Source organism: Ornithodoros turicata, unplaced genomic scaffold (genome assembly GCF_037126465.1).
Source record: "Ornithodoros turicata isolate Travis unplaced genomic scaffold, ASM3712646v1 Chromosome17, whole genome shotgun sequence".
In the NCBI taxonomy this organism is placed as follows: Eukaryota; Metazoa; Arthropoda; class Arachnida; order Ixodida; family Argasidae; genus Ornithodoros; species Ornithodoros turicata.
The window spans coordinates 371,047-394,305 of NW_026999326.1; the positions used below are offsets into that span (position 1 = coordinate 371,047).

A 23,259-nucleotide genomic window follows, 5' to 3' on the forward strand; every position below is an offset into this window, starting at 1 on the left:
CTCGTTGGTAGCTCACTTTGGTGGGAAGGGCCTCCATGGTTGCGAGAGCACGAATGATATTGGCCCAAATCATACACTCCAGCCCCAGAGTACAACAGTGAAAGCCAGCGACAGAGAAGAGCGGAAACCATCCAAAGACACAGATCCCCACGTCGTGCTGCATGTCTCAGACAGAACGCAATCGGTGTTGGAGATAGGTCGCTACAGCAGGATGTCAAGTGCCCTACGGGTCACCGCGTGGATGCTACAATTTATTAATAGATGCAGACGTAGCCACACGAATACTACAGGACTGCTCACCGCCAAAGAGTTGCAATCCGCGGAAAGCTATTGCTTGCGGGAAACACAGCGCGATACCTATCCACACGAGATCAAGAAGCTTCGTGAGGGATGTCCAGTTTCTCCTCAATCCAAGCTGCTCGAACTGAACCCTTTCCTTGACGTTGAGGGGTTATTACGGATGAGGAGCAGAGTGGAGCACGCAGAAATGGGGGCAGCTTTGAAACACCCAATCGTACTCCCACCAGATTATTCTTTCACGGAGCTCCTCGTGAGAAGTGCACATCGGCGTATACTGCACGGCAGAGTATTGGAGACGACGACCGACATAAGATACCGCTTTTGGGTCCCACGGTGCCATCAACTTGTGAAGAAATTAATTCGGAGATGTAGACTGTGTCACAAGCAAAAGTTGAAGGCAGAAACAGCGCCCATTGCGCCTTTACCCAGTGACAGAATCAACAAGCAAGACCCATTTGCTATTGTGGGTATTGACTTTGCTCGGCCCCTCTATGTTAAGACAGCGGACGGAGAGATCAAGAGTTACATAACGCTATTTAGGTGCGTAGTGACACGAGCCATGCATCTTGAGATCGTGTTAAACTTGACGACTACGAACTTTGTCATGACATTTCGTCGCTTCATATCACGCACAGGGTTACCGCAAGTCACATACAGCGACAGCGTTTTGACATCTAGAAGAGCGGCGAAAGACATACGCTGCTTATGGGAGCTTCTGAGCAGCCCAGCCGTGCACGATTTCTGTTCACTCCACCGCATCAGGTGGAAGTTCATTGTTGACTGAGCCGCCTGGTGGGGTGGGTGGTGGGAGCGTATGGTTCGTACCGTAAAAACATGCCTCCGCAAGACTTTAGGCAGATCATGGGTAAATTATGAGGAACTGGAGACTATCCTTCAGGAAGTTGAGGCGCCTGTCAACTCCAGGCCATTGACAACTATATCGGCCGAAGCGACGGCGATAGAACTGCGGTCAGATGGACGGCGGTCGCCAAGATCTTCGGAAGACAGGAGCTCTTGGAAGCGCTTGCGTTCCGAAGCCGTGGTTCGCTCGTGGACAGCAGTCTTGAGCGCGTCGTACAAGTTGGCTGCGGGTGGAGTGGAAAGCATGTCGACCACTTGGGCGGCAGCGTCTTGCGGCAGTACGCTCACCACGTGGCGAAATTTGCGAGAGCGAACTGACATTCCACATGTAGGAACCATACGCCCGGATTGTGGCTCCAGAACAGCGGCACCCGCATGGCGTAGCGCTGGATTGACGACGCCACTGAGGCATCGTCGGAGGCGGATGAGATGGTAGGGGCTGGTGGCTGTGCCATGTCGCATGTGGCTGCAGCGTCCGGGTCACCAAACTTTAGGGTACAGAAGGACTAGCAGACAAGGCTGAATGCGAAGTGTTTAATGTGGCAGCCCGGCCACAACTGAAATAATCGATGATACGCGCGCTCGATAGAAAATCATGCGCGAGATACGCGTCGTGACGAAACGTCCACGGCGGCGCTCGTTGTCCATTTCCGTCGGCTGCTACAGAACCGCTAATACCAGCGCATTTTCTAATCGGCATCTCTAATCGGCATCTTCATCTAATCGGCAAGCGCATCTCCATGCTTCCATCTCTACCATTACGCATGCCTCCTGGTGCAAATATCGCCGAGGATATGAGACGCCGTCTCGAGCATCGGTGAGGTGTCGTCGAACACTTTTGGAATAGATGTCAGCGGGAGTATCTGCTTCAGTTGCGATCGGCGCACCTGAACAAACGCAACGGAAACCACAATTTAAAAATTGGAGATGTGATGATTGTTCGTGACAGTAACGCATCTAATCTAATCTAAATTGAAAGATGGGAAGAATTTGCGTCTTGTATCGCGGCGTGACAACAATGTTAGAGCTTGCGAGGTACAATTGCACAACGGCCACCGACTCAGGAGAGCTGTGCAACACCTGTATCCTCTGGAAATGAGCGAAGCTCATTCGCGGGGAGGATGTTACAGAAAATACCGAAGTTTCAGAAACAGCAGAGACCATTTCACTGGGAAGCAGACAGCGCTGTGTCACTGTCACTCGACACCTTTATGACTCAGGAATCTGGTCCGAAGCCTCCAATGGGGAAGGTGGTCACTTCTTGGTCACAGGGAGAGGCTACCATTTCCAAGAGAAAAGAACGAGAAATGCTCGTGACGGAAGGGGGAACTTGGACTCTGTTCTTCGCGCGAGCAACTCGCACTTGTATTCAGTTTTGTCATCGAGAGTTTCCTTCATGTATTCCTACTTTGGTTACAATATACAGTTGTTTGTTGCTTGCGAATATTACCGATTCGCCTGAGCTTGTTTCCTTATCTACAATTTATTCGACGATCGCGATTAACTTCTATAGTGTAACAAACACATCGTGTCGGGAGTTGGCATGTCTTGCCTGTGTGACTTAATGCTCGACACGATGGGACATTAAACTTCCGATTGTCGCGCAGTCAAAAATCTTGGCCGTGTCGCAGCAGTGTTAGCGGTTTTTACTTGATTTACATTTATTACTAGTACATTCCTAGCAAATTTCTGAGCAATCCCCATATATGGTCGATTTGTAATATTGGTGCATTCGATGCCAGCAGGAACAGACCGGTTCAGTCGCAGGCTTTGGTCATCTCCCGAATAGTGGAGCAAATATTCTTCGAGTGCAGGACACTTGAAATGGAGTTTTTTGTCTCGCCGTTTTCTGCAGTTGTTGACAGCTTTCCTGATGACTAACAAATGGAACTGATTAGAAAGTTTTAGTACATCGTACGCTATCGCCCTTACGAACGTAAGGGATAGCGTTGATGGGTCTGCGCACGCTCATAAGAGAAGAGTGCTTCGCGAAGTACGTGAACCACCAACGCTATCCATTATGTACGCTATGGCCTTTGCGTACAATCTACTAAAACTCTCGATTGACCGAAAAGAACAAGTTCGCTGAAATTAGTGCGACTTCATTTCATTCTTATGTTAGACGAAAGTACCTAGTGGTACGTATGTTGTCACGGACAAACTCTCCATGTTCGGTACAACGTACGTCTAATAATAATAATTCGTGGCTGTACTTCGCCAGACAACTGTGTCAACATTTCGTCTGCGAGCAGACATTTAACGTGATGGATCTGAATAAGTTAAAATTACGCTCCAAACTAACAAAACGAACACATCAACGCAGTGCTTAAGACTGCAGTTGCGCAATCACTTTTACACGATGCTGACACAATATTTAAAAAGGAGAGGTAGCAAGTTTCCACATGACACAGAAAACAAGAAAGATTGCTGATCCTGTGGTTGAACAACGCGAAGTAATACGTTTTGTGTCGTTTTAAGCAGGCTACTCCAAAGCCGCGGCATGTGGCCCGCGTAGTTCCTCAATGGCTGAATATGGCCCGCGGACATAAATGAGTTCTGCATCCCTGCCTTACACATAAAAAAAAGGTTATGGGGACATCCTGTGGGAAAGCCCATGTAACTTCCGGACGACTACCTGCCTAAAACTTTCAATTATATATTTCCTGGGACATCCGAGTCAGGCTTATTCATGGCGATCATAATGTCACTTTCCTATTCCTAAATATCATGAAAGAAGCACGTACTCTGAGGACGTATAAATCGCCAATTTTTGATACGAAAATGAACCGACACCTGAACTCCGTAGCTCTCGAGCACATAAATGAAACGACCTTGAGCTCATATCGAAAGCGGTCTATTTGGCCCCCAGATCAACCCCTATACTCCAATCAGATCCGGCATCGCTACAAAACACGTGGCCCTCCGACGCGAACACCTGTCGCTCCTTTTGCGCTCCGGCAGATTTATACTTGAGCGGAGTATTTACGTTACTGCTTTTGCGGGTAACCTGGTATCTTTCAAATACTCTCAAAAGTCAGTGTTTAGTTCTCAAACTTAAATATATTTTTCAATAACTCCTCCGCATTTTACAAGTTGCCTTGAATATACTTCTCTGTGCGTGACACGGAGGTGAAGCGAAATCTTAGTTTCGTCTCGGCAATGGGCTTCGTGCTTACATACGGTTTTCTATCCGAGATGTTCGGGACATTCACGTCATTCTTGGGTATCGTGCAGCGTCTCGGGTTTGGGAGCATCCATCAGGCGATGTAATGCGTGTGATACACTGACGGCGCCTGTATATACGCGGTATACACTGACGCCGCATGGCTGCCGTTATTTACGAAAGGACGCAGCTTTTCTCAACGACGCAGTGTGCTCCGCAAAATATTTTCATGCCCTCTCCGATTTGCTCTTGGGCCAACCAATGGCGCGCGAAGTTGAAAGTGAGCGCCTATGCCGTCCTTGAGAAACAAGTTCCCTCATACAGCTGTCACTGTAAAATCGCGTGAACACTACCACGACTTCGACAGCAGCCGATTGCAGGAGACGGTGATGGACCATGTTAGACAAGGACCAGTAAACCCTACGGTTCTGTTCGCTGACTGCGGACCGAGTGGTTGAAGCCGAATGGACAGGCGCGCGCATACGGTCAGTCAGCCGTTTATTTCGTCCTCTTTAGAGGCAAAAACGAAACCAACCAAGTGTCAGCTGGGTTGAACATCGTCAACCAACAGGCCAGACACTGAAGCAGCACATCGTGCCCATATCACCGTACCACCGTACCACCTAGGATAAAGAAGTTTTGATATACTTCCTCCTTGAACAGCCCATAACAGCTGGGTTGAACATCGTCAACCGACATGCTCCCCCTCAATCCAGCTGACAGGACGTTACAAGAAACACTAGTAATACCTGAAAAAACCGAAAAGCACGGAAGGAAAAAGGAAGAGTCTGTGAGGTAATACTCATGTGAGGTAAAGTCCAAAACCTTGGGCGCAGAAGGCATTTTTGGCACGCAGTACAGGTTTAGTGAGGGTGTCGGCGATCATGACGTCGGTTGGGATGAATGACAAACTGAACTGCTTGCTCTCGATCTCGTTCCGGGCGTAGAGGTACTTCAACTGTATGTGCTTGGTCCTCTGGTGATATACGGGATTCTCTGCCAGTTTGATGGCGGACTGATTGTCGCAGAAAGGTTCCATCTCTCCGCCGCAGTACCTTTGAAGGGCCAGTTCGCCTAAGAACATCTTCAACCACTTCCCTTCTTTCATACACTCCGTTAGAGCGAGATATTCGGCTTCGCAAGTAGAAAGTGCGACGACCTGCTGCCGAGCACATTTCCAACTGACAGCCCCTTGGGATAGAGTAAAGACGTATCCGCTCCTAGACCTTCCTGTTGAGTCTTCGTTCAGACCTGCATCAGTGTACCCGACGACTGGTTGTCCACAGGCAGTGTAAGTTATTCCGGCTGTCTTCGTTCCAGATAGGTTGCGGAGAACGCGCTTCGCCCTGTTCCAATGCGACTCATCAAAGCAGTTGTTGAATTGGCTTAAGTAGTTGGTGGCATAGGCGATTTCTGGTCTCGTTGCTTGTGCCAAGTACATGAGGCTACCGATGACGTTTTGATAGGGTAGGTCCTTTAGCCCCTAATTCGTGCTAACACTGCTTTGCTTTTCGCCCCGTCTTTCTTGCGGAGGAGGTGCTCTTTCGATTGGCGTTTTAGCCGGTTTGCAGGTACCCATGACAAATTTCGTCAATATTTCTGTGATGTATCTCTGCTGATGTATCGTGATTTGACGTTTAGACTTGTCTCAGTCAACTTGAATGCCCAGTATATACTTGGGTTCACCTAAGTCCTTCAGGTCAACCTTCTTGCTTAAGTTCTCGATAGCCTTCATTAGAGCACGATCATTGTTGGCCGCCATCAACATGTCGTCCACGTATACGCTCAGGAGGACTCTGCCCGTCGAATTCTCCAGAAGGTACACACATCGGTCCGTCTCCAGTCGTTTGTAATGAAGTCCTTGTTGTACCTTGTCTAATGTTTGATACCACGTCCTCCCGGACTGTTTGAGACCATAAAGTGACTTCTGCAATTTGCATACCTTCTGTGATGCCGTATCGCTGCCTGGTGGCTGTTCCATATACACGTCCTCTTCAAGGACACCGTGTAGGTACGCAGGTTTCACGTCTAACTGGCGCATTACCATATCCTCCTCATTGGCCAAAGCCAGCACCATCCTCAGACTCGTCAGCTTGACCACCGGAGAGAACGTCTCGTAGTAGTCGACGCGATGTATTTGGCTGGCTCCCACTGCCACAAGGCGAGCTTTGTACTTCTGTATTTCAACTTTCTCGTTCCTCTTTATGCGAAAAACCCATTTTGATTTTACGACCTTCATCCCTGTTTGCCGATCAACCAGCGTCCATGTACTTGCCTCATGAAGTGAGTGCAATTCGTCGTCCATGGCATCTTTCCACTTGTGGCTGTCGGGTGATGACAATGCCTCAAGATAGGTTGAAGGCTCCTGCTCCTCAATATCTGGTGTCGAACTTTCTTTCGCCTTTTGCACATTCTCAGTGTCGGAGTAGCTTGCTATCGTTGGGTGTATTTGTAGCCGCTGAGGGGGCCCTGACGTCCTACCTGATCTCCGGATCTCGTTGCCGACTCCCATAGCTTCAATGTTCTCTTCAGGATTCTCTACGAGAGGTTCAGGGACTTCCACGAAATCCGGACGTTCGACCTCATGGCTCAGGGTTGGGTCGGGAAGGATAGCAACGTAGACTTGATGTCCAAAGTCGTCAGTCTCTTCTTTTAGGAGCTCCGAACCCCTTTTGTGTTCGAAGAATGTCACGTCTTTGCTGAAGAAGACCTCCTTCTGTTTGTGGTCGAAGGGGCGGTATCCCTTCCTATCATGACAGTAGCCTAGAAATATACTTGGCTTCCCCTTTACTTGAAGCTTACTCCTGTACTGTGGCGGAATCCACGCGTAAGCCTGACATCCGAACACTTTAAAGTAGCTGACGGTTGACTTTCTCCCAGTGTAGACATCCCCCAGGTACGGCTCCGTTCAGCACTCTATTACTGCATCTGTTTCGTACGTGGGCCGCTGTATTCACAGCTTCTGCCCAGAAGTCTTCCGGTAACTTGGCATCTGCGAGCAGTACCAGGGCAGTTTCAGCGAGCGTTCGGTTGGCGCGCTCTGCAATCCCATTTTGCGCTGGGGAATATGGCACGGTATTTTCGTGCACGATGCCTTTCCGCTTCAGGAATTCCCCCAATGTATGTCCTGTGAACTCGCCATCGTTGTCGGTACGGATTCTGTGTACCCTCTCGCCAGTTTGCGTTTCGATCTCCTCAATCATTGTCCGGATGATTGGTGCTGTTTCATCTTTACTCTTCATGAAGCGGACCATAACTCTTCTGCTGCAGTCGTCGACGGTAATTACCATATATTTGCTGCCTCTAAGTGATTGCGGGAAGGGTCCACATAGGTCCATATGCAGTAGATCATGTATCCTCTGCCTAGGAGAGTTTGCGGTTGATTTGAAAGGCAGTCTTGTGCATTTTCCCAGCACGCAGTGCTCACAATGATGATTGGTCGACGACAGCGTGCTTGGGAGTCCTCGTACGACCCTTCTTCGGGTCATCTCGTGGAGAGTGTCGTAGTTTATATGGCCCAAGCGCCGGTGCCATCCTGACGCAGAACTGTCTTCTGTTTTATTTGCTTGCTCCCTCGGAGTTACGACTTCCGCTTGCATCTTGTACACCCCTGCGACCTTCTTTCCCTCGAATACGAAGTTCCCATTTTGGTATACTGCGCACCCTTCTGCTGAGAAGCTGACGTCCATGCCTTTGTCCGTTAGCTTGGACACCGATATCAAGTTGTCCTCCATACTGGGCACGTACAGTACGTCTGTCGCATTGCCTGTTTTGTTGTCCATCTTTTGTGACGTTGAATACCACTGTACCAATTCCCTTGGCATCAATCTCTGTACCATCGGCAAGAGCTATTGTCTTGGTACTGCCTTCTCTGAAGTCTCGTAGGATGTCTTTGCACATGATCATGTGGCTGCTTACCCCTGAATCAATTGATCGCCCGGTGCCCGGTTCGGGGTTTTCATGCGACGTGGTCCGCAAGGCGAAGTCTCGGTCATCTTTGACCAATTCATCGTCATGAGTCCTTGCAAATCTTGCCCTTTCTTGGGTTCCTCGTGTCCACGGACGGGCCTCGCCCTCTGAAGTTTCCGACTTGCGTTAGCATCCTAGACGATGTACCTCAGTTGAAGTAGCAGTTCCTTGCTATATGCTCTGGTTTACCACAGTGGTAACATTTTGGTCGGTCTTCCTCTTTCCGCTTGCGATAACCTTGCACCTTAAGAGGCCATACCAGTCGGGGAGCAACTCCGATTCACGATTTTCCCGATTCTAGATGGCGCCACGCTCGCCGTCCTTATCACGCCGTTCGCCTCTGATTCACGAAATAATCCCCATTGTGCATGGTTGACCTCGCGAGTTTAAGGCGGCCCGCGCCCTCTGCGCTGTTTGTCGAGTGGTAAAGTGTCGGACTTTGCCACGAAAGGTCCGCAGTTCGATTTGAGACATTCACGTCTTTTTGCTTGTCTCCTATTGCTACATGAGTACTTTTTATTTTTTTGTTCTTATATATTCATGCTACAATTATTGTTTTCACAAGTCACTACCGCCTGTACTGACTGATTATGGAATTTGTAGTTGCTCTTCGTATGTTTTACTAGTGCATACTTACTGTATGCCGACGTACAAGTGTGATCGGATAGTACGGATGCCGGTATCTCGGAGGCTCTCAATTGGATCTACCAGCGGCTGTAAATTAGCCTATAAACATTGCCTACACACAGCGCTTACAATGCCAGTCTGGAAAATCTGCTCGAAACGGTATTCCTTTTTTTTTTCTGCACTCGCTTACATAATAATAATAATAATAATAATAATAATAATAATTTTACTCAAGAAAGCAAACTACAAATATAATAAAACAGGCCCGTTTAAGCGGAAAAGCTTGTGGCACTGGGCCTGAAGCAGTCAGCGGCGTACAGTTTGACAGTACATGAACATATAAAGGTACTACATCCTATGATAAAGTTGCCGTAGCGCTTTTTTTAGTTTGTACTTCGATTCCAAAGAAAAACTGTCGAAGGGGAGCTCATTAAAGATACGAGGTACATAGCATTGCCTGCGACAAAGTCCATACTTTGTGTGTGAGAAATGCACAACAGGGCAGCATTCGCTAACCGGGGTCCTATATGAGGGGTCCCAAAAATGTTCTTACAGCATGCAATTTACCTTGATAATAACTCTATTATTCATGCAAAAATGACATTTTGATATGTATATTTCTGGTAAGTAAGCATTATGAAATATCTGAATTCATTTACAAGGTTGTTTACGTCATTTACAAGGCATTTGTGCAAAAGACTTTTCAAAATTTCCGTCGTAGAACAGATTTCTTATTATTACCCGAAAACTTCAGTAACATATTTGGAAGGCTCCTTTCCTCCATGTTCTCCCTTCTTTTTCTATCACCTTATACCCCCTGCGAAAAATGATGTCAGTCGACAACTCCGGTGACAGGGGACTCCCTTTCGTCTAGTGTACGAGTTTGCAAAACCGTACAAAGGAGGTGAAGGGCGATAAAGGCGCACGGAAACCAACCAAAAAGATATGGGAAGGTCGAGCGGCAAGGCTTTGCAGCAGGAGTCGCGATATTCCCAACACAGTCTTTTTTTTTTCCTGAACGCCAAGAGGAACGATTCGACAAAAAATAAAAGGACACATTGTAGAAAAATAATAACTATGGTCACCTGACAACATAACAGGTTCTTGTTTGAGTGTGGCAAAAAAGTACAGTTCGGCCTCCTTATTATGTGGGACAGGATAATATATGCCTTCTTTTCTTTTTTTAGAATAATTTCTGAAGCGTAAATTTTTACTCCAGATTTCGTTGTGTTTGATGCTGAGGTCTCAGTTAATTCAATCTAAACTTGAACACGTGAAATTCGGTCGTGGAAAAGCTGAAGAACTGGACACCATGTGAGCCAAATTTATGCGTATTTTAGGAAAAGCACTATTCTTGAAGGGCAACACAGATGCAATTACAAAATTGCGGTTTCCAGAGATGAATATGAGCGCTGGTTGCCAAATGAAGGAATGATCACGGAGAAGTCGTTTCATATAATCAAAGCTCGCCCGAGATGCCAGATTTTCATCCCCGTATTTTTGGAATACTTTCTATGTTGATGAACCGTATTTTCAATGCAATCAAACCGCAATGAAACACCTGAATAAGTGGGTGTAGCGCTTTTCTAACCCATAAACATCGACCCAGAAAAAGATGTAAGGACAACTGTAACACCTGTGTCTGACTGACAGTAGAGAAATACTATAGAATCCAGCGAACGATATCGCTAGCGAACTAATGCAGCAAACTATGTATATCCATTTTATGTTGCTTGTTGAATGGAATGTAGATTTAACTACTCATTATTAACACATAAAAAAAAGAAAAAAGCACCCTATGTCTCCCATTCGGTCGGCTGTGATGTATTCCATCGGCTGTCTAGATTTCAGTTCTTACTTGCATCTATATTCCAGGGGCTTTTAATGCACAATTATCCTCACTTTACCAGCTCCGGTGGCGCAGCGGTAACGCGTGCGCTTGGAGACTGGGAGGTCCGCGGTTGGAATCCGCGGGCCGGCTGTGCCGTCTGGGGTTTTTCCTGGGTTTCCCTCAGATGTGTAATAGGCGTATGCCGGCACAGTTCCCCTGAAGTCGGCCCATGGACGCAGCTATCCTCCCCCCGAGCGGATTCCGCTCGGTCTTCCACTTCACCCTTTCCTCTCCTCCTCTCCACCACCTTTCCCTTCCCGAGAAACATGCCGCCTAATCAGGCAGGCAGACCTCTCGGTTCCTCCCAACGACACTCCTCCTTCCTCCTCCTCCTCCTACCCACCACACACTTTCTTTTCGTAGTAAACATATTGTAGATTATTGTTTTTCATATTCGCTGGCTAGTCTATTTGCGAGCACCAAATGGGGATCCGGAAAAAACGGTCCCGGAAAGAAGGGTCCCGCTGGCACAAGGCGGAAAAAATGGTCCCGCAGGCAGGCGATATAGCTTTGCCATCGCTTAAACACACATCTTTGGTGTGACAGTGATATATGTATATATTTTGTGAACACGGTGTTTTATTTTCCTCTTTCTTTTTTTTTGCTTTGAATTTTTAGATAGATAAGTGCTTTATTTAGACATTCAATACATTACAAATTATAAATTGCGTAGTGAATTGCGCAGTAGTAGCATATGACTGCCCCGCTTGATTAAAATGCCCTACCCCAAAGTTGCTACCCCAAAGTTGGCAGTAACTCGATCGGTGCGGGACAGATGACATTAGTGCACAAATACGCTTGGATTTATTCAAGAACAATTACATGTCACACTGCTATAGTAAGACAGGAAAAAATGGTACCGGACCCAGCCGTTATTTTCTTTCTCCCGCACATTCTTCTGAATACTCTTAGTACATTCGTGCATACCGTGCATGAACAGTCTATGAACTAGTGCTGAAACAAGTTTTTTATTGTATACCGGCTTCGCACCTGGCTGACCTTTCTTTGTAGTTATCATTATTAGTATTTTTTTTTCAGTAAACATATACCCCCACTCCACTGGTATAACCCGCATACTTTTATTCGAGGCCTCCTTCTGACCACGCCTAGGATAGAGTAGATTACACAGACAAAAAGAAGTCCGCCCAAAGCCGGAAAAGAGAATAACGTCAAGTGTAAGCGCTAACCGAAGGACAGAAAGCTTTTCACCAGTACCATGCTTAGGCTAGAGTAGGTTATACAGACAAAAAGTTCGCTGACCTAGGTCTAAGAACTCCGGCCAAAGCCGGAAAAGAGAATGACGTCAAGTGTAAGCGCCAACCGAAGCTACTACCCGAAGCCAGCTACCGATCGAGTTATTGCCGACTTTGGGGTAGGAATTTTAGTCAAGCGGGGTAGTCAGGTCCTACAACTAGGCAATTCAAAGCAAGAAAAAAAAAGAGCAAATAAAACACCGTATTCACAAAACATAATAACTATCTCTGTGTGAGGAGCATCATCTGTCACACCAAAGATGTGCTTATGTGCACAAGCGATGGCAAAACCATTCTATGCCTGCGGGACCTTTTTTTCCGCCTTTTGCCAGTGGGACCCTTCTTTCCGGGACCCTTGATTCCGGGACCGTTTTTTCCGGGACCAGTGGTCATTCACTGGAGTGCTCACCCGGTGTCTCTTTGGCCTTTCCATTTTCAGCCTTCTGGCAGTTCGGCGTTATGATTTTTTGGTCTTTTGGCTGTCGGCCTTCTGATAGTTCGGCGTCATGATTTTCGGCCTTGTGATAGGCTCAATCAGCCTAAATAAATGCATTGCATCTAGCAACAGCTATTAGCAACAGCTAAAAAAAAGGAGAAGGAGGAAGCTCCTAAAACCCCTTGAAGTCCATCTTTATGTATAAATGAACAAGATAAATTCAAAGTAACTTGACGCGCGACGAGGTCTCGGAGCACGATTTCCGTCTCATAATTGCGCTGATTAGGGTAAAGTGGGGCTACTTGAAGACGGGGGCAAGTTGAGGACGGCTTGGGTTTTTCGCGTGGCATTTTCTTAGCAATATTTTTTCTCGTCTGTGACACCAGGGTGAGCACAGTCGTTGTCTGGGCTTTGGAGTAACGTGTTTACATTCTGCACGTGGCTTTTTAGAAAGACGCGAGACGCTGTTTTGCAGATGTGGTCGAGGTAAGAGGGGCCCTTTTTTTGTCCCATCTGTAACTTTCGCGAGCATTGACTTCCAATTTGCTCATTTCTGCTCCTCGGCTAATCAAATATGACCTCACCGCTATGATGCTGTGTCATTACCCTGTGTTTCCATGTGCACTACTCGTGGCTGGTCGTTGCGGCCCGCCCAAACAAAAGAGAAAATTTAAACCCGGCATTAATTTTTTGATGTCCTCAACTTACCCATAGGGTGGGGTAAGTTGATGAAAATAAGTAGCCTGCCATTTTTGGCTCGTACGAAATAAATATCTGCTTTAGCACCACAGTATAATTTGTGGATCATTTCTCAAAGGTTTGGGGATTCGGTTAACGAATTATGGTACAATTTAGGCGATTATTCTGACTGCTACGAACAAAATAGTTCAACCGTCTTCAACATAGACCACCTTACCCTATTACACGGAAACTTCAGTACTATATTTTTAGACACTCCTTGGTTTTCACAGGGTACTTCACATTACATTTACACCAGACCTTTCGTTCAGCGTAGACACTAGTTCAGCGGAGAATCCCCAGTGACCCGGAGCTTTTCCTTATCTTCCTCAGAGGGCCTCCTTTTGTGCGCCGTGCAAAGACAGACGGGTGCAGGTTTTGGGTCATCCAAAGTGCAACTAGCAAGGATTGTCGAAAGATGGAAAATCTAGGGAACCGGTCTCGAAAAATTGGCCGTATCTCAAATTAACGTGATCGAAGTCCCCGTTGCAAAATAAACTACTGTAAATAAATGTTATCTGGCTGTTTCTGCGCGGAAACTGCCAAACCCCACTTAGACTAACCTGAACATGAAAATGCAAACACCGAACTTTTACTAACCTAATAATCAACTAACTAACGTGCTGTTCCGTCGCATCCGTTTCATTTATCTCCTATTCCTTAATTTTATTTATTTATTTATTTATTTTATGTATTTTTGGAATAGCAACCCGACGTCCCGTTTGGCTGACCTTTAGCCAGTTTTTTTTTTTCCTTTTCGTCTAATAAATATATCCCCCTCCCCCGTCGCTGTCGTTGGTTTTCCTTGCTACGCGAACGTGAATTTGGGTTCCGGAAAAGACTGTTGCTCATTGCGTGGGCGGAAATAATTGTGCAGCGGCCGCTTGATCGATTTTTCTTATTGGTTCACGTGGAGCGTTCATGAAAAAATAAAAAAAGGAATAATAAAGATAAAAATAAATCGATCAATAAAAGAAAGAAAGTGAAACAACAAATAAAGCTGCAGTTCTAAGTACCGTTATCCTAAGAAACATTTATCTGTGTGTAATGCGCTTGCTGGCTGTTTCAACATTACGAACATTACAGGGCAGTCCTGTTGAAGGTTACTGGAATGTTTGTGAAGTCGGCCTTCCACTAACCGTAAATACGAGAGATTCTCGTTTGCCTTATCAGACAGTTCAGTTGACTGAGTAAGCACAAACCCGAAACGGCAAAATCGAGCAAATTGACGTTTCATGTCAAGCTAATCATCATGTCAGCTAAACTCATCTCACTTCTCTATAAGCGCACCGAAAAAAGAGGTTTATTGGTCTCGGTGGTCTCTTACACGGGCCGCGACAACGCTGGCTCGTCTACTCAACTTCCCCCCCCCCCCCCGACAATGCTGGGTGACGATAATCCCTTTACGAGCAGCTAAGTAAGCTTTTGTTCTGGTCTCCAAGGCCATGCTCTAAGTCCGCTGTCCATGAAAGTAAAGAGGAGAGAGGGGTCACTACAGTGCGCGTGCGCGCCGCATGGTCGGCGGATGGATACGGTCAAAATGTTCCGCGCGGTTTTTCCTGTGCTACGGCTAGAGGGCGACACAGAATGACGCGGTTTACGGGGCTTTGAGACGGTATTTATCCGTACTCACTTTTCATGCTTTTTTATAAAAACGGAAAGTGGTAGACATATAAATTTGATGTCTATCGATTCCTGAAATAATTCCAGAGAAAGTAAATGGAAAGCTTTTTTCGAAATGGCTATAGAAGTTTAATAAAACCTGTTCAAAGAGGGAGGAGAAAAATTGTGTATTTTTTTCGCATTCGTGACGTCGCCGTAAATACATACATATATGAGGAATCCTGTAGCGTAAATAGTTTCATCTCGTCTTCCTCTTTATGATGAAAGCACCCGCGTCAAAATCTGCGCGGCGGTTACCGAGAGAAAGCATAAAAGCTGTTCCATAGGAAATACATTGGGACGGAGAGCTGGTATGCCCTCTTAAAGGCAGCTTCATTAGTGACTTCATTGCCGATTTGTTGTCGTTCCTCACGTAGGAGGGCGTGCCTTACTACTACCGGACAGCAGTCTCTCCTTTGCCCTACCTCACGGAGTTAAGTTCACGTCGAAGGGCTAGCTTCTTCTCGAGTACCCTTCCTCGGTTGACTTATTCCAAGCGCCTTTTGCGGTCGTTTGGTTGATGACGTAAGTAGTTTGATTAGCCGAGAGCGTCTGGACGATTATGTTGAGGGCCTCCTGGTCCTTCTTATTCCATGAGGTTCTCGCGTCCGTAGCCGTGGGTGGGTCATCTTCGATGGCTGTCGACAACTGTTTCGTCTTCAGGTAGAGCGATACCTTGAATCTCCACGTAGGGTAATTGCACCCTTCAAGCTTGTCGATGTGGTTGCTCTTCACAACTTCTTCCATCGTATCTCGTGACGGCGCCGAAGGAGTAAACGAAAGTCCGTCGAAGCAGCGATCCAATAACTTGGGCTCCCTATTCCAGCACCTATGGCTATGCTTCTGGGCCAATAACCCTTATTACACAAGGACCAGTGAACCCTACTGTTCTGTTCGCTGACTGCGGACCGAGTGGTTGAAGCCGAATGGGCAGGCGCGCGCCATCGGTCAGTCAGCCGTTTATTTCGTCCTCTTTAGAGGCAAAAACGAAACCGACCAAGTGTCAGCTGGGTTGAACATCGTCAACCAACAGACCAGACACTGAAGCAGCACATCGTGCCCATATCACCGTACCACCGTACCACCTAGGATAAAGAAGTTTTGATATACTTCCTCCTTGAAAAGCCCATAACACCATTTCACATCCGAGCTAGCACACACGCAATACCGTCGTCGCTGCTGCTTCGGGCCACGGGAAGCCGGTATGCGCGCGGCGCAACTCTTCTCACACGCCCTGACATGTGCAGCGGCCGACCCGTCGCTGTCACTTTTGCATCGAGGTATATGACGCCGTCACAGCCAACGTGACACTCAAAAATTACCCATCTGCATCGCGAGCCTTTTTCTCGTTTTTTCGCTTCATCTCGCGCCAATGAAGAGAAGAGGTTTCAGCGATGCCGCGTACGGACATCATCTTCACGAAATTGAACCCTTAACAGCTCTCGCTGTAACCAATTATTACTTCTACCGCCCAGCCCCGCCACCCAGTGTTATCAAGAATATGAAAGAAGCGGTAGATCCACATTACATGAAAAAACCATAAAGGCTGGTCGGCACTATTGCGTTCAAACGCGTCCGTGCGGCAGCATCCGCGTACGTGTCCAGCATTCCTTGGGTGTCCGACATTTCCGTCCGCATGTCTGCGAAACTTGTCTGCTAGAGACGCTTAGTGGTGGTTATGGTGGTCATGGAAGTGCCCACATAGTGGGCCACGCTCAAGACCATAGAGATGCTTAGTAACACCATAATGCCGGGTTACTGAGCCAGTCTCGTGCACTCATGTCGCACAGTGTGCATCGCCTTGCGTTTATGAATCCAGAGGTTGGTCTCACTCAATAGATGCGTCTGCCGCTCGCGAAGCGTTCTGCATGAGTTCACGGAAGGACGAATCGCTGTTGGACGCACCGAAACGTAATAGTGCAGAATAGCATTGACGATCACGCACGGAGGTAAAAGATACTTAGCCGCTGCCTTAGCATCAAGTGATTGTGAATTACAATTATGGACGCATATCCTCAATGACATAGTGCACTTTCATATCTCACTACAAGTCAAGCCAATACAATACAAGTCAATAATCGAAGTACAGCAAAAGGTAAGAACTAGGAATCCCAAGTAGGGGAAACGAAAGTTTACTTTGACACTTGGTCTCAACGGCGCGAAATTGAGAAAGCGAGAAAAGAAAAGAGTGCAGGAGACATAGAACGGTTGGCGAATGCATTGTTTATATTACGCATATTTCTCGTTACGTGGTCTGGTTCCACCTTAACAATTCCGCGACGATGCATCTGCATCAGCAAATATAAATCTCACATTAGATTTTTTTCTGGCCACAAAACAAAATATTCTGTGCTTATGTTAAAAATTAGCTTCCGATTAGCATGCACTCGGTGTTGGTTTATTGCCAACTGAAGATGGTTAGGGTTATGTTACAACAACAAGAACAACTTCATTTAAAGATGTTGAATGGCGAAAAATATGTTGGCCAATGAGTAAGAGCTATAAAAAAGACACACTGCCTCATGCACAACGACGCCTGATGTGAACGACGCACACGGGAATCTTGAGCACTTCCTTTGTAGAAGTGAGAAGCGAATAGTTTCCACTACGCCCTCAGATACAGGCGGCAAAGTCAGTGCTTTCGCTGTTATTTTTACAGATGACGGAAGCTTTACTACTTGATTTTACAGCTTCACTTTACGACGCACATAGCCTCCACGCCTCAACACTCAGCGAATAACAGGGTCATGCGAACGCGAACAGCAGCTTGTGCAGCGTGATCCCGTCGTCACGCAACGACGTGAAAGGTTAAAGAACACGGGGAGGACAGGAAGGGCAGTAGAGAAATGTCACGAGGTGCGTCGTGTTCACTGTAGCGTTACTTTAGGTGTAACGGTATCTCCGGTCACACACGCGTATGTTTCACCTTGAACTACAAACAAATAGTAAATCATAGGAAAGATCACTTGCGGACTCACAAACAGGGCGCATCTACGACCATTGTAGCAGAAGAAATTGTCAATTAACGTAGGACCATGAGGCGTTCGGTGATTTCAGATGACGATAGAAGGTACGTCGTTTCAACGCTCAAAGTGGTGAGTTTGAACTCACTTACCAGAGTTGACCTCAAGTTCGAGAGCAACGTCAAGAAAGGCGACGGAAAGAACTGGATGCATGCGACAGAAAGCTGACCACTGTGATGGGCAATGTTCATCCCAAAGTCGCCTAGCTGAGGACACCACTCCATTTTTACGTTGGGCATCTTTATGATATATCATTTGCATGCCGTTTATGTTCCATGGTGTCGCACAGCAATGAGTCGTATAAACCCAGCAGAGCTCCACTACTCGCGACACACATACATGTACACATATGCACAGAAAATAAATATCACCATGAATTGGCATTCGTATAGAAAGTTAGACTGATATCCAGAACCCCTTCAGCAAACCGGACTTTCAGGATATCTTGAGAAGCTCCTAAAGCGTGACAATTTTCCTCAAATAAAGCAAGGATGAGGGAAACCCGTATTATTCAATACAGCTGACAACTAGCGCCGAATTAAACACTCAAAAACAGGCACTTCAACAATGGGAGTGATAGCCTAGTGCGGCATTCCTTGACCGAAGCGAGGCAACGCGTGTGGTTAATTTTCAATGATCCCTCGGCCAGTTGTGGAGTGGTCAAAATGCTTCAGTTTTGCCCTGCAATTGTGCACCAACTCGCTTCATAGCTGTAGATGTACATAACGTATGGAATTGTTGTGCCAGGCAAAACTTGTTTGCGCCTAACGTGTATCGAACCTGCGCGTCTACCGTCCGCACTGTCACTTGATGCACACAAACAGGGCGTTCTTTATTCGTGGCGGAGTTTTTATTTAAAACAAAAACTAGCAGAGCAAAATGGATGACGTTTTTGCAGTTGGGTTATAGGCCATGCGAATATTCTCTGGAAGAAAGTATGTAACGACAAGGTCACTAATTAGATAAAATTCATTAATCAATTATTTTATTAGGTGATTTCGTGCAAAAGGGAATTAATAGAACTGGAGATATTCCTCGTTTGAAGCCATTCCATGAGAGAACTGATGTTCTGAGGCTGGAACAACATAGAAAGGACAAACACGTTTGTCCTTTCTATGTTGTTCCAGCCTCAGAACATCATGCAACATCGACGCAAGCGGCAGCTGTTGATCATATGAGAGAACTGATGTTCTGAGGCTGGAACAACATAGAAAGGACAAACACGTTTGTCCTTTCTATGTTGTTCCAGCCTCAGAACATCAGTTCTCTCATATGATCAACAGCTGCCGCTTGCGTCGATCCCGTCGTATCATTGTGTGCATGAGTGAGAAAAATGTAAGAGTGAAAGGGGGATGAATGAGGGAGAGTGGTTGGCTTGTCCCTTCAGATGAGGCACCCTTGGAAGTCGCTGGGGAGGTATGTTAGCTTAGCTCAGTTGGTAGAGCCCTGGACCGGTAATCCAGAAGATGTGGGTTCGAGCCCTGCAGCTGGCTAACCTTTTCAGTGACTTCCATCTTTCATCGCCATTCCATGTACCCTTTAACTAAGACCCTTTAACGGGCACGTATTTTGAAGTGTCAGTCACTGAACTTCGCAATGCAAATGAGCCAAAACAAGAACTGCGCATTTTTGTAGCGCAGAAATGAAGGGACCATCGTATTATCTGCGTCGGATACCGGTCTATCTGGCGGGAGATTAGCTCCTGCACCAGTCAGCTGCATCGCTGCAAAGCATGTGGCCCTCTTACGTAGATTGCCTGTCGCGCTTTGTGCGATCGAAAGTGTGTAGTTGTTTCCAGTCATTTTAATAGCGAAGTTCAGCTATGGGCACCGTGCACTAGCGAGAGGACGCTGCGGTCGCTTGATCGACAGCGCCACCCGTGGCGATTTCGCGCGTAACGGTCTGGTACTGACGCCGTATCGGCGCCTTCGCGTATGTAGCTTTGGTGCGTACGGGTGTTTTCCCGAATTTTATATATCGGCTTTGGGGCTTTGGACTCATTAACCCGTGAGACTGCTTGCGTGGAAGTGGTTTGTCACGTAAAGTGTATGCGATGGGGAAGCCTTTTGCACGTGGAAGATTATGTGCCTATGCACAATGTGTGACACAGTGTGTAGCGCAGACAAGCGTGTAGTATTCGTGGCCCGTATTTACGCGAAGTTAAGTGCATATTTATCCGCAAGGGACTACCAATTATAGACTACACATCAGAGACTAGCTACGTCCAGTACCTGCGCTATGAGGACGGAAATCTCGCACTGAAGAATTCACAATAATACAGTCAACAACAAATTGGAATATACATTACGAAGATAGCGGAAAAAACGTTCTCGTTTCTTTCTTATGCATAATCCGTTAACGTGATGATGCACTGTGAGGATAAGTTCCTTAGTCAAATTATTCCCAATCTTGCATCGCTCAAGTCGGGGGATTCCCTTTCAGCCCTTTGTGCCTGTATTTGATGCACAGTCATAGTAATAAAAACCAATCAGTCAATCAAGATTGTTTCAGGATATAAATAAGGCGTGTTTTTGTTTGAAACTGGATATGTAATGATAATAATGTTTTATTAGTGCTACAGCGGCCTTAGTATAGGTGAACATAGCGCATCAGACACATGGTCGCAAATTGCAACATAGAAGCAGCCAGAAATATCACGCAAAAGAAACACAAAACATAAAGTATGCTAAAAAATAAAAAAATGACAATAATTAAGAAGAAACAGTGAAGTTGCGTTCGACAAACGCATGATTACTTTTGTGTGCGTTTGCGTGTGTGTGCGCGGACGAATAGGAAGGAGCAAAGAACCACTTGTAAACCGAGATCACAAGATTTGGCAACGATAATAAGATCATAGGGACAGAATGCACCTACATAAAATGATGACGGCTTGCGAAACGCAGCTCTGGGAGGACAAATAACTCCCTGTGTTCGCATGCAAGCTTTATATTGAAGGAAGACGAGGTCCAAATCCAGTCTTCGCCGACACGTCGCAAAATTAGGGTCCGAGTAAAAGAGATAAATACTGTACGACATATGGCAGACACTAATTTTAGCCAAGCTCCACGATGTTCATTGGTCATTCATTGGTGTATTTCGCAACTTTTTCACGTCAGTTGCTGTGCTATAAGTCCGCATCGTGATGCTCAACTGCTCATTGACAAATATACTAAATGCAAGGAATGAGTTCTAAGTTTGAAACAACGGATTTGAGCGGCACGTTGGGTGGATTGCCGTGAAAGCGCCCTCTCAAATACGTGATCGGCGGGACGATACAGCGAGAAGGACGAAAACTTTACGGCAAGTTGCCTCTCTTTCACAGTAACTTGGTTGTCGTGGCAGATTACCACATAGAATTAGTTTCCATTTTGTCTTCTCCTTTGACTTTCTATGCAGGCAGCTTCAAATCGCTCTTTTCGAACGGCGAAACTAGCACAGCACTGCTAGACGGTGCTGGCTGGTACCAGGGCATTACGCCGCGTTTCCCCTCGAGGGGCAGCTGCCGTCGATAGAAAACCCTAGCGCACGGTGCCCATAGATATTTCAACACACGCGCGCACGTTTAAGATTTTTTAAACATGTAATGGCTTTCAACGACAAATATCTCCTGTTTTTGTTAACTCGTTTGAGTGCGAAGTCTCGTAATGAAAGGGTTAATTATTGAATTTTATGTAATAGTGACGTTGTAGTAGCATACTTTCTTCCAGAGAACACAACTCCTGGCCATACAACACAACTGCGAAAACGGCACCTCCTTCGCTCGGCTAGTTTTTTAATAACAATTATGTAACGAATAAATGACGAAAACACCCTCTATAGTCTGCGGACCTTCTTCCCTTCGGCATCGAGGCAGCGCTCTTTGGCGCAATTGAAAATAGCTCATTACACTGTGGGTCTATGTAGCAACTCTGTCGCTTTGAGTTGCTCCGCTGTTGAGTGCTAAAGCAACTATGTTGCTTTACTCAACTGTGTTGTAGAGGGTGTTTCATTCATCAAATTATTATTATTTCATCTAAATTATTAAAATGATGGCATCAACTCTATTGATCTGTGGGAGCTTTTGTCATTATTTCCGTGGACTTTTCTCAATTTTAAGTTTTGGGAAGTGCATACAGACATGCATACAAAATGAATTTACAACTGTAAAGGCAGTAGCTGAAAAGATAATCACTACTATCTGACGCATTGTCAAGGCGCATCAAGGATGCCTGCGCTGTGACCGTACATGATGTACGCGCGACAAAACAATAACCCCGAACATAAGTTGCCATGAGCCTAGTGCAGAAACATTGCACTGGAAGCACGAGTAGCGGCGGCATCAGGCTGTAGCAATCGGCACTCACGGTGGCCTTTTGCGCGCCGATGCAAGGGTAGCGTTCGATCCTTCGGCACCATCGGCAGTGCTCTTTGCACTGCGATGGTCAACTTCATTTGTGGTGAAGACTTCCCCCTACAAATAACCGGCTGCAATGTCGAATCGAGTGCGACCCGAAGCTGCTGCTCTTCGCTTGTACGTTGGTGCTTTTCGGGCACGTTTGCGACAACGTCTTCAGCCGACATCTGGCCGAGAGTAATATCGGCACGCTTTATCGTACGCCGTTTCCTGGCATTCTCGGTGGCTTACGTTTGAGGGAGAAGAATGAGGCCTAGCCAGACGTGAGGAGGAGATCCGTTCGTTAGTGGTCAATGCGACCGACTCCGGACTGCTAAGTCGAAGGTTAACTTCGAATTGGTGAGCGCTTGGCGCGCGCGGTAGCGATGAGGCTACACATCGCATGATGAGGTCACACGTCATATGCAGTGTCATTTTTAGCTCATGTGACTGTTTATATGTCGTTTGAGCAGTTGACGATATATTCCCGTCGCCATAAAGCCAAGAGATTAATGTATGTTGCCAAAGTAAACTATACAGTACTTCTTCCGAGCAAACGTAAGTAAATCACATCGGATCAGTGCGTACTAAAGGGACTCTGACCAGAAGTTGAACAATTTTTTCGTTTGCATCTATTACGAAGGTATACTATGTCTCCAAGCCACACGCGAAATATTTTGGCTGTGCGTGACGGCAAAGTTTGCCAAACGGGGAGGTGAAAACCGGATTGGCTTTTCCTCCTCAACTCGCGCCGAAATCTAGCCTCTTTGTAGTAGATATCCGCCAATTTCCGTGTTCGTGACGAAAACATGAGGTTCATGTTTCATTGGGCGCCCGGACCGGAAGTTCTGTTGTTAGTGAGTTTGTGAGAGCGGCGGTATCCGGAAAGCGATCTTCAATATGGACGTTGAAGCAAGAAATGCGGAGACTTCGAGTCCGGAACTTTTTTCTGACCTTCCCTGCT

General features: G+C 46.5%; 2 protein-coding genes across 4 annotated transcripts in view; both read right to left on the bottom strand.

The window, feature by feature from the left end:
• Positions 1–23,259, bottom strand: part of LOC135372798 (synaptic vesicle glycoprotein 2C-like) — a 767,922-nt gene that overhangs the window by 228,657 nt on the left and 516,006 nt on the right. The window lies entirely within an intron of this gene.
• LOC135372813 (uncharacterized) lies at positions 5,127–5,765 on the bottom strand. The gene has a single exon (XM_064606278.1). It carries the CDS (start codon positions 5,763–5,765, stop codon positions 5,127–5,129), a length of 639 nt encoding a protein of 212 aa, XP_064462348.1.

What these genes read in the sequence shown, in the direction of transcription:
- LOC135372813 (XM_064606278.1), bottom strand. Translation starts at nt 5,765, where the DNA reads ATGTACTTGGCACAAGCAACGAGACCAGAAATCGCCTATGCCACCAAC.